The sequence below is a fragment of the Malania oleifera genome, chromosome 3 (assembly GCF_029873635.1).
Source record: "Malania oleifera isolate guangnan ecotype guangnan chromosome 3, ASM2987363v1, whole genome shotgun sequence".
Taxonomy (NCBI): Eukaryota; Viridiplantae; Streptophyta; class Magnoliopsida; order Santalales; family Ximeniaceae; genus Malania; species Malania oleifera.
The window spans coordinates 27,929,043-27,945,669 of NC_080419.1; the positions used below are offsets into that span (position 1 = coordinate 27,929,043).

At 37.3% G+C, this 16,627-nt stretch overlaps 1 protein-coding gene across 1 annotated transcript in view; it reads left to right on the forward strand.

The window, feature by feature from the left end:
• Positions 1-16,627, forward strand: part of LOC131151057 (nuclear-pore anchor) — a 138,611-nt gene that overhangs the window by 99,001 nt on the left and 22,983 nt on the right. Inside the window, exons 34-37 of the mRNA XM_058102233.1 lie at positions 5,875-5,967; positions 7,170-7,328; positions 7,413-7,466; positions 15,796-15,909. Of these exons, the coding sequence (XP_057958216.1) occupies positions 5,875-5,967; positions 7,170-7,328; positions 7,413-7,466; positions 15,796-15,909 (420 nt within the window). The remainder of the gene's footprint in view (positions 1-5,874; positions 5,968-7,169; positions 7,329-7,412; positions 7,467-15,795; positions 15,910-16,627) is intronic.

Consider the following 16,627-nt stretch of genomic DNA (forward strand, 5'->3'; position numbering starts at 1 on the left):
CTTTGGTTTTTGTTCTCCTAGGTGGATAGTGGGTGGAGGCTTTAATGTGGTGAGGTTTCTAGGGGAGAAGAAGTTTTTTTTTTTTTTTTTGGGGGGGGGGGGGGGGGGGGGGGGGGGGGGAGTAACTGCTAGTATGCTGCAATTTGACCTGCTTATTTGGGACTCTAGTTTGAGAGATCTTGCTTTGGGGAGTGCTAAATTTACTTGGTCCAATTTTTTTTTCCCCCTTTTTAGGGGTGGGGATTGGGGCTAGGAGACTTGATAGATTCTTATTCTGTAGTGAGTGGGACACCAAGTTCTCTAACCTCTCCCAAACTATTCTCCTAAGACCTACTTCTGATCATTTTTCTATTTTGTTGGAGTCAAGTAGAGTCTTGGGGTCTTACTCCTTTTAGGTTTGAGAATATGTGGCTGGATCATGCTACTTTTAAGCCACTAGTGGGAAGTTCTTGGGAAGGAGATCTAAAGAGGGGTTGGGAAGGTTAGTTTATGAAGAAGTTGAAATGTCTTGTGAGAAATTGAAAGTTTGGAACAAGGAGGTGTTTGGTGATGGTAGAATTAAAAAATCCAGCATCTTAGGTGAGTTGGATTCTTTGGATATAAAGGAAAGTTGAGCAGAGGTTAGAATTAAAAGTTCAGCATCATAGATGAGTTGGATTCTTTGGATATAAAGGAAAGTTAAGCAGAGATTAATCTCTCAGAGAGTGCGGAGGCAAAAGAATTTTTCTAATGAGAAGTTGGAGACAAAAGACCAAATTAAATGAGTTAGAGATGGTGATTATAATTATGGTTTTTTCCCATAGTCTAGCAAATAGGAAGATGAGAAAGTATATGGTTTGGGAGTTAAATGTTGGGGGAAGTAGATTTATCAATGACCTTAGTCGGATCGCCTTTGAGATTTCTAATTTCTTTGATAATCAATATTCTAAGGAAGATGTTTTTAGACCAATGGTTGGCGGGTTAGACTAGGATCCCATTTCTAGAGATCATATGTGATGGTTTGAGAGATCATTTGATGAGGAGGTCGTTAGGAGGTAATTTTTGGGACGGAGATGGATAAAGCTCCAGATTTGGATGATTTTTTAAGTTAGATTTTTTTTTTCAAGACTGTCGGGATGTTATTAAGGATGATTTGTTTAAATTTTAAATCCTTTGCCCTGAATTTTATGGGAATGAGATTTTGGGCGAGAGTATTAAATCAACTTTTATTACTCTAGTGCCTAAGAAATATAGATCCAATAAGGTAGAGGACTTCAGACTTGTTAGTCTAGTCTTTAGTGTTTATAAGATTATCACTAAAGTACTAGTTAATAGGTTGTGTGCGTTGCTTCATAAGACTATATCTATTGCTCAAAGTGCATTTTCTAGGGTGTTCACAAATATTGGGTGCAATATTGGGTGGCTAACGAGGTGGTGGAAGATAATCGTTGAAAAATGAAGAGGGGTTCATCTTTAAATTGTATTTTGAGAAAGCCTATGACAGAGTTAGTTACAATTTCTTGGATAGATTCTTTGCGAGAAAGGGGTTTGGTAAGTGTTAGCGCCAGTGGTTAAAGGGTTGTTTGTCTAATGTGTGGTTCTCAATAGTTGTGAATGGGGAACCTAAAGTCATTGTTTAGGGCTTCTAGAGGTATTAGACAAGCAGGTCTACTTTCGCCCTTTTTGTTAGTCCTAGTAGATGATGTTTTGAGTGGGATGGTTGATAGGGTTGTGGATCAGGGGTTGGCGAAAGGGTTGGCAGTGGGGGAGAGAAGGTAGTGATTTGTCATCTTCAGTTTGCTGATGACAACATTTTCCATTTTAGATGATCAGAGAGTATTTGGGAATTCTCCAAGTTTTTAAGAGGGTGTTGGGGCTTAAAATTAACATGGGGAAAAGTGGTTTAGCAGTTATAAATGTGCCTGTTGAGTGAGCTAGTGAGTGGTCTTTTGATGTGGATCGTGATATTTTGGATTGGCCTTTCAACTTATTTAGGGGTTTCTTTGGGGGGTAATCCTAGATCTGCGGATTTTTGGAATCTGGTAATGGAAAGGGTGGCTAAGCAACCAAATGGCTAGAACCCCAGAGAGAAGAGGTGGGGGGGGGGGGGGGGTGTTCCCCCTAGGGGCTAGAATCACTGTTACTCAAGATTGTTTGTCTAGTATCTTGTTGTCTTAGTCGTCTATTTTTAAGATTTCAGTGGGGACTGTGAATAAGGTAGAGAGAATTATGAGAGATTTTTTGTGGTCTGGAGTCGGGGGGTCATAGGGATTATTTAGTAAGTTGGGAGGAGGTTTGCATGTCTAAATTGAGGGAAGGCTGGGTTTTGAAATTTGCTGTCTAAAAAGACCACTCTCTTAGCTAAATGGTTTTGGATTTTTCCTGTACAAGATTAATCCCTTTGGCATAGAGTTATTAGAAGTAAGTGTTGGTTGAGTGCGAATGGTTGGGATACCAGTGTTATTCACTCCTCATGCTAAATTTGTGGTGAGAGGTTCTTGATTTCATTTTTGGAAAGACTCATGGTTGGGGAATGATGTATTATGCACATCTTTTCCTCATCTCTTCCAATTGGGCTTAGGGAAGAATAATGTGATTTCCCTCTTTGTGGTTGATTCGGTTAGCTTTTTGGTCTCTGGGAACTTTCATTTCAGAAGATCTCTTAATGATGAAGAGCTAGTGGAATTATCTTCCATGTTGTATTTATTGAATAATTGTGATCTTTGTTGAGATAGGAATTTTCTGTCTTTTTCTTTGGATCATTTAAGGCTTTATTCTTGTAAATCATTTTTTAAAGTTTTTGATCTATTCCATTTTTTTTTTCCTATATTCATTTCTTTGGAAGGCAGAAGTATCCCCAATAACTTATCGCAGATCAAGAGACCTTTGAAGGCTCTATCTCCTTATCTTTGTGTTGCCTTTTGAATTCTGAAACAGTGCCTCATCTTTTTTTACGCTCTGATTTTGTTTTGAGGAACTGCAATACATTATTTGGTGTTTTGGGAGAAAATTGGGTGTGCCTGGCATTGATGGAGGAATGGGTGGCTACTTAATTTGGGGGTTTTGGAAGAAGGAAGGGTAGGACTGTATTATGGAATTGTGGTATTTTTGTGGTGTTGTGGGGATTGTGATTGGAGCGTAATGCATGGATCTTTTCGGGGAAAAAAATGAATTGACAGCTGGTTTGGAAAAAATTCACTGTTTGGTCTCTTTGTGGTGTGTTGGGCTTGCGAGTTATAGGGGAGTTAGCTTTATGGATATTCATTGAGATTGGGGGAGTCTTTTGAATTGATTTTTCCTCTTCTTTCTTTGTTTTTATTTTTTTTGTTCTTTCTTGTTTGTTCCCAAATTTTGATGCGAGCTGTCTTATTCTCATCTTTTTAAATTCTTCTCCTATTAATGAAATCTCTTCCTCGGTTTGCGAGAGTAAGGGGGAGGGTTGTCACATTGTATGCAGCCTTAACCCTGCTTTTATGCAGAGAGACTATTTCCTTGGGAGTTGAACCTGTGACCAACCAGTCATAAAGGAGAAACCTTACACCATTGATCCAAGACCCATCCTCTTCTTTTGTTATTATTATTTATTCCTCAGGTTTTCAGACTAAATTGGTGTTTTGATCATGTTTAGGAATGACAAATACTTTCAAATGGTAGTATTACGCATAAAGGGTAGAAACTTAAGGTGCAAGTGACTGCCCATTAAAGCTCTTGACTGCACCGCTACACACGTACGCACTTACAGAGTGTCTCTCTTCTGTTGTTTTCTCTTCCTGATCTTCTTCTCACTTGATTAATAAAACCTAATTTGTTTAATGTGATAGTCTTAAAATCATGCTAAATGGAGGAAACAATATTTATGTCGCCAACCACAGATAGCTGGGGTATAAGGCTTAGTTGTTGCTGTTGTCTTAATTCTTTATCTTGTGTTCTTGTAATTTTTTATCTCGATTTTTTTATTACCTTAACATAATTTTATTGGAATATTAAATGTAAAGTAGTTTCCAAATATGGATGTCGGTGTTATTAGTTTTGATGTGATGTGCTGGAGATGGGTCCAACTCCTAATTTTTGGTAGAATTTTGTATATGGGTTCTCTTTCTGTTTTGTTCAAACTATTGGTGCAATTCAAAAGGCCGTAACCCTTTTTCTGTTCAACGTCTCCTTACTTTGTGAAAGTATTAAGATAGTTTATAAAAGTGATTGATATCCTGTTTTTAAACATATATGAGCCTGTGCTCCTATTTTCTATGAATGAACTTTTGTTTTCATCATACAACAAACTGTGAAGTGGAAAACTTGGCTGGAGGAGGACCAATCACATTTGCTTTAGTTTTTCTTGATGCTTCTTTCTGTTTTTTCATGGCATTTTTGTTGTGTTTATTTGCTTCAATCTCCAAGATCGCCTTGTCTTGCTCAATTGAAGGGAATTTTCTTTCAAAAGGGGTTTAGAGATGGGTACCTTGCTTTGTGGCAAAGAGGTTGCAAGATCTAACAAAGACATTTATTGGCTAACATAAGGTAAGATCTCAAGTAGCATTTTGTCTAATATGCAGATGGTTCAGTAGCCTTTAAAACTGGGGCTTTGAGCATGAAATCTCTTATGCTTTTTAGTAAATCCTTACTTGGGAAGTAGCTCTGACACTTGATGGTGGAAAAGGTGCATTTTTTGAGAGGATTATGGGGTTGAATTGGAATGGGTGCAGTGCTGAGGGGGTGTGAAGCTGTGTGGTGTTGGGGTATGAAAGTCCAGTTGAAAATGTTGGAAAGACTTCATGTGATGGTGGGTTAGGCCTTCTGTGAATATTTGTTTGTGAGAGGCATTCCTGGGATTGAAAGTTTGTTTGTTATTCAAACTTGAGTTCCTATGCTAGGAAAAAAAGAAAAAAAGAATGTAGATGTATGGGGCAAGGATGGCACATGGATTGATGGTTGGCTCTAATCTTGGCAATATCTTGGACCCTTCTAATCTGTCAGATGACTATCATTGAATGATGGGGAATATTTTGGTTAGCAGATATAATCTTAGTTAAGGAAATGACTACAAATACTTAATCCAACAACCCCCAACCCCCCCCCCCCCCCCCCCCCCCCCCCCCCCCCGTGGGGGGGAAAAATCTTCTGCACTGTTGTGTTTTGGACAGCTTTGGGACATAATTCCCTGATAAATCTTGGCTGGTGGCATATCCTAATCTTTAGGACTTGCATGCTTGCATGTACAATAATTTTTTGGGTTTTGTGGAGGGAAAGTAATAGGGTTGTTTTTGGGGGACTGGAATTCTCTCTCATGGGGCCTAGTGTTTTGGAGAGCTTTGGGACATAATTCCCTGATAAATCTTGGCTGGTGGCATATCCTAATCTTTAGGACTTGCATGCTTGCACGTACAATAATTTTTTGGGTTTTGTGGAGGGAAAGGAATAGGGCTGTTTTTGGGGGACTGGAATCCTCTCTCATGGGGCTTAAAGATTGGTGACTATGGTGCTCATGTTTTTGGTATTCTAGGACTAGTGAGGTGGATGTGTGGAATATCATTGGTTGGTTGATTTGTCATGTAAATGAATTTCATTTACCTTGTGGATTGGCATTTCTTTGGTGCCTTGATTTTTAAATCTTTAGCTATTTACTCTGTATATATATACATTCATTCAAATGTTTTGGGCCTCAGATTTTGGATTTTAGAAGGAACACATTTGATCACCTCCCCTAAATTTTGTGTTGAAATTTAAGTACTTGAATGGTTATCAAAATTCATTGTATTATTAATGTAAGTACTTGAATGGTTATCATGTAATTGAACTACTCTCTGTGTGCCCATCATGCCATTTGTGAATCAGTATTATCAGTCTTTCTTGCATTACGAATTAAATCATGGCATGACATCTTGGCTTTTTGTGCAGAGTGAATTAAAAGCTAGGTGGGAAAGTGAGAAGTCAGTGCTAGACAAATTGAAAAATGAAGCTGAGATGAAGTACAATGAAATTAATGAACAGGTCATTTTCCAGGGCATAATGTGCTTATGCCTTTGCAGCCTCTTGGAATATTTTTTATCATTTTTTATCTTTGCTCTTTATCTAATGTGGACTTGTGTGATTTTAAATGTTAATGGAGGGAACAAGGAAATTGCATTTTTGATTTTTTTTACTGTTATTGATGAAATCTTACAATGTATGCATTCTACCATGCTTTACCTGTGAAGAGGGCTGAATACATGGTATTTTGGGTCCCGTGTGCCAAAATGCATTGTTGTCTTCATATACATGCATGGGGTATGCTCGTAGGAAAATCCTTGGAATTCTTGGCTCATTAAACAGAAATAATAAAAGATCTAGAAAGAAAAGGAAAAAACACAGAATGCATTTTTTAGAACTGTCATTGAAGAAGTGTTCCAAATGTTTCCCAATTTAGAAAAAATATAGCCATTTTTGAACAAGTGAAAATAATCTATGACAGTAAAATTTTTTCCTGTCGTCATTTTAATTTTTTTTTATTTTCATGAATGAAATTTGCTATTGGGAACCTTTACATGTTGCCAATTGATTGCAGCCCTGATCTGTTTGTTGTTTGTACAGTTTCTCAGATTTATTACCATAATATCATGAAAATAATGCTGGACGTTTTTTTTTTTCTTACTATCTAGTCTAAAGTTGACTTTTTGGGTGAGGAAGACACTAGAGATAAGTAGGCAGGGGTGGGAATTGGTTAGTACAGCAGTGATATTTTTTTCCTTCTTTCTTCTCTCCTTGCTCCTTTTGGATCGGTTGGTCATGGGTTCAAGTCTACGGAAACAGCCTCTCTGCATAAAAGTCTGCTTACACTATGACGACCCCCCTTCTATCCTTGCAGAGCAGAAAGCCTCATCTCCCAAGGATGCTCTTATTTTTTTTTTCCTTCTCTGCTCATCTGGGCTGGTGAAAATCATCCTGCAGATGCAGTTGGGTGAGAAAGATTCTCCTTTCCTGATCTGTACAGCTCATTCCTACCTGAGCTATTCTTTTAGCAGTGCTTTGTTGAAGGAAAGCACTTCTCACTTCTGACCCTATTATGTGTATTAGGTTTGTATGTAATACATGGGCCTATGTATTTGGCTGTTCGTCAGCAGAATTTGTTCAAATAAATTTGTAAAGTGTCATTTATAAGCATGTATTTATATATTCTTTTTCTTTCAATCTTAATTTATATCTATCCTCCCCAGAATAAAATATTGCACAGCCGGCTTGAAGCGTTGCACATTAAATTGGCTGAGAAAGAACGCAATGCTGCTGGAATATCATCTGAAAGCACGGATTCTGACTCACTGGGTGATTCTGGGTTACAAAATGTTGTTAGTTATCTCCGGCGGTCAAAGGAAATTGTAAGTAAGGTCCAATTTTTTTTTCATTCTTTTATCATGCGATGAAGTCTTACAGTTGTTCAACTCCAACTTCCATTTTAACAGACAGAAACAGAGATATCTTTGTTGAAAAAGGAAAAGTTGCGATTGCAGTCACAGGTAGATTATCAATTTCATATTCACCATTTGGTCTTTCATATCGTTATTCTCCTTTTAGAAGCAGGATATAAGAGTTAAATCACAGGAAGGCAATGCAAGGAAGCTCAGTGTGTCTGACATGATATAATTAATCATGATTATTGTTGTGCAGCTTTTATTTAAAAACTTAATGCTTTTCCCAATTCAATATAGCAAAGGGACATTCCAATCAGGTGTCAATTCTTGCTTTGCCAACCACTGCACAACGGGGAAATGCCCTCTGGGGTGATTTAATACCTTTCACTGGAAAGACCACAGTGTCTACTTGCTGCAGAATATCACTAGTTTTCAGAACATGATCTGGCGTACACTAAATCAGTCTATAATTTACATATTTTGAGATTCTCTTACATAACCAAGGTTGTCAGAATTGGAATCCTACATAGGATTGTTGGAGGGGTCCACGAGATCCAGTCTTAGGATTGGATTGAGGATTGTAAGATTATACTTACAATGTAAAAGAAATATAAAAAATTGAATGTGGAATTTTAGGACAATTCTTACAACTAAAATTTTTGTTACTAAGTATAAGAAGTTAAAAACATATTTTAGGAATGTAAGCTTCTCTGCTGTGCCACTGTAATTACACTATTAGAGCAACAATATATCTGTCATCATTCATCTAGATATAAATTCAGAATTCTGAGTCTATGATCATAAGAAGAAGAAGGAAAGACAAGAAGAGAATCAGTAATCATAAGTTAGTAGTTGGACTGCTGTTTGTTGAAATTAGGAGAGAATCAGAGAAAGTCAGACTCAAAGGCTAGCTGTCTGGTTGATGAATGTCTGATTCCAGAGCTCTCTGATTCTGCAAGAATGCAACATGGAACAGGGACTTCACAAGTTGATTGAACTTCAGAAGAGCGGAACTGATCAAAGATGAGAAGAACCCAAGAACCCCTAGCTGATTGAACAAAAAGAACTCTGCAAGAAGTGGTCCCAAAAGATTGCAGGGCATTGAAATAGAACGACTATGCCATCTTATCTAACAAGAACTGAGAAATAAAAGTAATGCTGCTTTTGAGAGTTATTTGCAAGCTGGACCTTTTTCTTTTCATGCCGTCGAGAGAGATGAGAGCTCACTGCAAGCTGCTGCTGCTGCTGTTGAATGTATTCAGAACAAATGAACAAATTCAGATTTGGGCCAAATGCACCAACAGAGCTGAAACATAAAACTGTCGGGCCAAGAAAAATGCATCTTGAAACTCATTTAAAGACTAGGAACAAAAAAGGGCACTCTAGTTCTCTAAGCAGAATTAGTAAAATCCCAATTAGGATCGTGATTTTCTACTTATTTCTACTTGCGATTCTACCTGATCCCGAGTCTGTACACGATCTGGATCAGATCCCGATTTGAATAACCATGGATGTAATAATAACTAGTCTCTTTGGCACAAAGTAATAAGAAGTAAATCGGCTTGCAAAATAAAGAGTGTAACGCTAACTGGGACATTTAGAAGCTCTTCTGAAAATCCTTGGAAGGGGCAGCATTATCTTTTTCCTTTGCTCAGGTGTATCACCTTTCTTCCCATGATGATGGCATGATTTCCTTTTTTCTTACTGTAGAGAGGATGCTTTGTCTTGGGGCTTTCATTTTAGAAGGGATTTGAATTATTGAGAGGTGGAGGAACTGTCTTATTCATTTTTCTGGAGGGTTGTCAGTTCTCCAATAGGAGTGATGGTAGAAATTGGTTTTTGGACTCTTGTGGGCAATATTCTTGTAAATCTTTCTTTTCTCATCTTAGTAAGATTGATGTCATCTTTCCACTCTGTTGGGGTGTTTGGGAGGCCAAAGTTCCTTCTGAGATAAATTTTTTGGTGGCCTTTAATAGAGTCAAGCTCAGTCTGCTTTCGAGTGGTGGCCCTCTAAAACCAGTGGATATGCGTCCTATTTGTTGAATCAACTCATATGATGTTTCACTTGTTTATTCACTGTTTCTTTTGCTTGGAATTTGTGGAATTCTCTTTTCTTTGGGGTATTTGGTGCAATGTGGGTTTGCTGAAAACCGTAAGAAAATATGTTATTGCTTTTGCTTGTTTTGGGAAAGGGGAGGATGCTAAAAGTTGTGGAGATGTGCTGTTTGTGCTGTGTTGTGGAGAATTTAGCTAGAAAGAAATGCTATAATTTTTTCAAACAAGAGTTTTTCAGCAGAATTCATTAACTGGCTTCTCGTTGAGCTTATAGTTCGCTGTTTTGGGGGGTGTTGTTTTCAAAAAATAAACAGACTGGAGTGCTTCATTAAGATGGCATGCTTTTTTTTTTTTTCCTATTTTCTTTTTTTGGAGAACTTCTTTCCCTCCTATTTTTTTGTTATCTTTTCTCTTGCTTTTAGTTAAAGTTCCTTTTCTATCCAAAAAAGCAACAGTAACACACCTCGTTTTATTACTAGTCAAACCAGATTTCATATGAGTGCAATTCTTCCATACAGTTCACCATATTTGTAGTTTAATCAACATTAAGCGGGCTGAACAGTCATTTACAAATCAGAGAAATGTCCTTCAGTGTTGTTATTTCCCTTGGCAAGCTCAATAAATGTAACATCCTTGTTTATTACAACCATTTTAATATTCACTATTGTGATAATGGAGGGAAAACACTTGTTTTGGAGTTTATAGAGCTAGCAGACACCAACTTACCGGATCATACTATGAGGATTTGTTAATGCCTTTTCCCTATTATTTCTGTTTTCATTTAAAGCTTTAGATGAATAAAGTGATGGTTAATGATACCAACTTGATTATCATTGTTTCTAGGTTTTGTTGATGCTTATCCTAAATATTCTGTAATTCTTCTCAAATTTTATGCACTTTTTTCTTGCTTCCTTTCTCTCTCTCTCTCTCGCTCTCGCTCTCTGGAAGTTAAGGGTTTACGGCAGCCATTAATTTTTTGTTGGAAACAACAGAAACAAATAATATTATTGTTGTTGAAGTATTGGGTAAAATGAAAGACCAAATCACAAGGACAAGTCTCACAATGATCGGTTTCTCCCTCTATTTATAATATATGTCAAGTACATTACAATACCATAGTACCGTTACTGACTCACACTTGCTAACATAACACTAGTACATATTATTAATGCTAAAATGACCAAAATATCCATTAACATTCCCCCTCAAGCTGGGGCATAGATATCATATGCACATAGTTTGTTACAAATGAATTTAACCTGAGAACCCCCAAGACTTTAGTAAATAAATCAACAAGCTGCAATTGAAACCTCGCATGAGTGATTGTAATGAGCTTCTGCACAAGTTTATTTGGAAAACCTAATTCTTCCAACGTGTTCTACAACCAAACAATTCCACATCTAGTGTGAGCCATGGTCTTAATACTCTGATTCAGCACTTGACCTGGTCACCACATGCTGTTTCTTACTCTTCTAAGAAATCAAATTGCTACCAACAAAGATAAAGGACCTGGTTGTGGTCCTTGTGTTGGAAGGTGAGCCAACCCATCTGCATCTATATATCCTTGAATATAAGTGTCATCCCAATCTTGATATAAGAGACCTCTCCCGAATGGACTTGTGAGATATCTCAAATGCTAATTGCTGCATCCCAATGACTTCTTGTGGGAGAATCAAGAAACTAGCTCACAACATTAATTGCAAAAGATATATTGCATTGAGTGACTCTGAGATAATACAATTTTTCAACGAGTCTCTGATACTATCTTTGAGCGAGCAACAATTCACCAATATTTGACACTAACCATGAGGATCCATGGATGTGTCAACAGTTTTGGATCCAATAACCCAGTCTCATCTAAAAGATCAAGAACATACTTTGTGACAAAATGGTTCCCATAGGAGATGTGGATAGTTCTATACCCAATAAAAACTTCAATGGTCCCAAATCTTTGTTTTGAGACTTATTTTGTAGAAAATACTTTAGGCATACCTTGATCATCATCAACGGTAATCACACTATCATCAATATACACAATTAATGGGATCCTACTGGATGGAGTATAATGAGAAAATACAAAGTGATCCACTGCACATAGTTGGAGGCCAAATTGAAGCGACACCAACTCAACCAGACCATACTCTGTAAGACTATTTTAGACCATATAATGTTCTATTAGGCCGACACAATAAGTCTTGAATCCCCTTGAGCAACAAACCCAAACAGTTGCTTTATGTAAACCTCATCATAAAGATCACCATGTAGGAAGGCATTCTTCGCATGTGATTGACAAGTGGCTAAGGAGATGAACATAAGTTTTGAGGCAAGTTGTGGCTAGGGAGAATTTGTTTGAATAATCCAAAAGATACACTTGATATATTCCTTAGCCACAAGATAGGCCTTCAAACTAGGCAAAGAACCAGCAGGACTGATTTTCATAGCATATACCTAGCGACAACCTGCCATAGATTTATCAAGAAGAAGAGATACCGATTCCCAAGTGTCATTTTCTTGTAATCTACTCATCTCTAAACCATGGCAATGCTCCAATGGTCTAAGGCCTTAAGAAACATGTTTAGGAAGAACAAGAGTATTAACAAAGCAATAATATAAGGTTGACAAGAAGTAATAGGAAAGATATTTAGGGATGGGATGTTGTTTATTGGTGCATTTACCTTTCTAGACAGCAATGAGAGGATTAACATTGTAGGAAATAGGATCATCAAACAAGGAAACCAAAGGCATAGCAGTAGAAGCTAGAGGGACTTTTGAGCCACCATCCTTAATACACCTGCAAATTAGGATGATTGAGGCGACGGGAAAGACAAACTACTTGGAGCACAATTGGATGATTGGGTAGAGATAATAAGCTAGAATCTAGAAGATTAGATAGAGTACTTGTTATGGTCAAAAGCACTTGGGGACTTAGAATAGCATGGTGTAGACTCAAAAAGAGTAATATCAATATAGATAAAGAAGCAATGCTGAGTAGGACTATAACAACAATATTACTTTTTAAGCACATGAATAGCCCAAAAATGCACATTTTATAGCCTGATGATCCAACATGTCCACCTTGAGGTTAATTGACGAAGAAGGGGGATGCACATGAATATACAAGGAGGTAAAAGGAACAACGAAGCATTTGGGAAGGGAACAGAACATCGAATTTTTCTGCCAATAACAATGGCATTATGTTGATAAGAGAGCAAGCAAGCACAACATCACTCCAAAACACTTTTGGAACATGCATTTGATAAAGTAAGGTAGAGGATAAGTCTATTTTTCTTCATTACAACCCCATTTGTTGTGGTATGTTAGCATAGGATGACTGAATACTAGATTGAGCATCCAAAGAGGCAAATCAAATGGAATGTTTATTTTAGAACAAAAGTCACAAAAAATGTGAAATAACTTAGAGCAATCTTTTACAAAATATTGCCAAGTCATCCTTGAGTAATCATCAAAAAGTTACAAGTACAAGAAACCTAACTTGGAAACAACCCAACTAAGACCTCAAAAATTAGAATGGACTAACATTAAGGGGCTTGTTGCCTATTTATGGACTCGGGAAGCAAATGGAGTAGAGTGATGCTTTCCCAACTGACTAGACTCACACTCAAGACTGGACATAGAACTCAAAATTAGGAACTAGTTGTTTTAGCTTTTCCAATAAAGGATAACCAAGGTAATAATGGATTTGAAGTGGTATAGCAACAACAATGCAGGCGATAGAAGGAGATAGCAACCCAAAGTGGTAAAGTCTACTAGCTTCATGCCCAAAACCAATTTTGTTCCTATCTTTTTACAAATGAATTTCACAGAAGCACTAGCCAAGGCTTTAGTGAACAAATCAACAAGTTGGAAATCAGACTTTACATGAGTGGTTGTAATGAGCTTCTATACAAGTTTCTCCTGAAGAAAGTGACAATCAACTTCAATGTTGCTTCGTGCACTCATGCAAGACCAGGTTGGATGCAATATGGACAGCATCTTGATTTTCACACATCAATTCTGTTGAATAATTGGGTAAAATGGAAGATCTAAACTCAATGGTAGGTCTCTCTTACGAACTTACACTTACTACAAACCAAACTCTAACAATTAATAATAATGCCAAATGACTAAATAACCATTAACACTCCCCCTCAAGCTGGAGTATATATATATCATATGCTCCTAGCTTGTTACAAATGAATTACACACGAGCACCTCTCAAGGCTTTAGTGAACAAATCAGCAAGTTGAAGCTTGGACTTCACATGTTGTAATGAGCTTATGTACAATTTTCTCTCGAATAAATTAGCAATCAACTTCAATGTGCTTTGTCTGCTCATAGAAAACAGGGTTGGATGCAATATGAATAGCAGCTCGATTATCACACATCAGCTCCATGAGATGAGAATGTGGAAAACCTAGTTCTTTCAACATGTTCTTTAGCCAAACAAGCTCACATGTAGTGTGCACCATTGCCTTGTATTCTGACCTAGAACTCGATCTAGCCACCACAGTTTGTTTCTTACTTTTCCAAGACACCAAATTACAACTGACAATGATACAATACCCAGTTGTGGATCTTCGGTCTAAAGGTGAGCCAACCCAATCTGCGTTTGTGTATCCCTGAATATGAGTGTGACCCCGATCTTGATATAAAAGTCCTCTCTCTAGTGCACCTTTGAGATATATCAAAATGTGAATTACTGCATCTGAGTGACTTGTTCTTAGCGAATCGAGAAACTAGCTCACAACACTTGTTGCAAAGGATATATCTAGTCGGGTGATTATGAGATAATTCAATTTTCCAACAAGTCTCCTGTATCAACATAGGCTGGGCAACAAATCACCCATATTTGGCACTAACTTACAATTGGGATCCATGGGTGTATCAATAGGTTTGGATCCCAATAACCCTGTCTTATCTAAAAGATGAAGCACGTACTTTCTTTGTGACAATATAGTTCCCATACGAGATCTTAATACTTCTATACCAAAGAAGTACTTCAATGGTCCTAAGTCCTTCCTTTGAAACTTACTTTGCACGAAAAGTTTTATGTCTTAGATGCCTCAATCACGATCACTAGTGATCACAATGTCATCCACATACACAATAAGCAAAATTATGGCAGATGGAGTATGATGATAAAAAACATAGTGATCTACTGCACACTGATGAAGGCCAAACTCAAGTACTACAACACTAAAATGGCCAAACCATGCCCTTGGAGATTGTTTTAATCCATACAATGATTTGTGAAGTCGACATATTGAGCCTAACTCCCCCTGAGCAACAAATCTAGGTGGTTGCTCCATATATACCTCCTCATGAAGATCACCATGTAGGAAAGCATTCTTCATATCTAACTGATGTAGAGGTCAATGACAAGTGGTGGCTAAAGAAATGAACAAATGTATTGAGGCAAGTTTAGTGACCAAAGAGAATGTGTTTGAATAATCCAAACCATGCACCTAAGTATACCCATTAGCTACAAGGCAGTCCTTTGAACGAGCCAATGAACCATCAGGATTGACTTTCACAATGTACACCCAGCGACAACCAACCACAAACTTATCAGGAGGAAGAGGTACCAAATCACTAGTGACAGTGAAGAAACGATCTTGCTTGAGGCTCCTCTTGCAAGTTTTTTTGGTCAATGTGGAAATGTGAGAAAAAATAAAACAAAAAATATTTCATGTCAGATTCAATTTGGTTCTTCTGGGAAGACAATATATTGATCCTTTGTTTATAATTTATGTTTAATCAGAAAATGAGAGGGAAAAATAAATAACATTTGTGTTGCCCCTATCTGTCATTTAGTTATTTTATCAAATAGGGTTAAAATGGAGAAAATTCATATTGACTAGTTATTTGATTAATTGGTTCCTTAACTTAGGTTTGCACATATATATTTATAGAATTATATATGTATATATGTGAGTTCATGCTGTTGTGACTGGTTTGACCACTGATCTGACCAGTTCAACTAACTCAGTTCCTTTATCAGGTTGGACAGGGGTCTATGTTTTAAACCATTTTTCGAGCTAATACATAGACATGCTTAGCATAAATTGCTCAGCTCAGAGGAAACATAAATAACCACACACAGCATGCAATTTAATTGCATTTTACATAAGTTCTGTGGTAGGATTATTAAAAATAATTGCTTTCAAGATTGCACAAACTATTCTGTCTCTTCCATCTAAAATGTGAAATTAATGGTTTTTCATGCAAAAAATACAGTACGAAAAAACAGAGCAAATTTCTGTTCTGGCTGTTGCTTATGTTTTGAATGCTTTCTTTCCATTTTTGTTAGTAAATTTCTATGATAATGAGTGTCTTTTTTAGGTTCGAATGCATAAGGCTATTTTTCTTCTTTTTGTAGCTTGAGAATGCTCTTAAGGCAGCTGAGACAGCCCAGGCATCACTTCATTCTGAGCGTGCAAATTCAAAGGCGTCTTTATTCACGGAGGAAGAGATCAAATCCTTACAAATTCAGGTTACTTATCATGCTTGTTTCACTTACTTTTTTTTTTTTCCAAAAAAAAAAAATGTGGTAATGGCGAAAGAAAAAATCCGTTAAAGAGAGAGGTAGGCTCACGCATATATTTATATTAAGGAGGCCAAGAATCTGTGCATGAACATGCTCAAACTATTCCCTCAGATATCATAAAAATATGACCACATTAAAGTTATCATTAGTTGGGTATGAAAGCCATGTAAGAGTTAGGTTATTGAGGACTTCAAAATGAAGTGGACGAGCTCATACCCTCTAAAGAAATGAGCCAAATTTCTTTTCCATTGACAACTTCTCTAGTTCATCTGGCTAATTGATAAGCAAGCACAAGTCCATTTTGAGGTTGTGATCGTAATCCTGATTCCTTATATCAATTGACTGGCATCCTTTCCGATCTCCACGATAAGCACATGCCCTGTTTGGGAAGCAACTCCTTTCTTTCACCCTTTATAAGCACAAATTGAAGGATTTCATTTCATTTGGATGGTTTTGGAAGAATCTGCTTTCAGAAGCAGTCTGTCAACAAAGCAAGAGAGGGAAAAGAAAGAGAAAAAAAGGAGAGAGTACACACAGGACCAAAAGAGATTTGCTTCAACTACCATGTCGCCCACTTTTTTGTCTGAGATAGTTGGTTTGGCCACCACCTCAGCTGCTAATTAGGCGCATCAGTTCTTTCTGCTTTATTCATCATTTTCTCCAC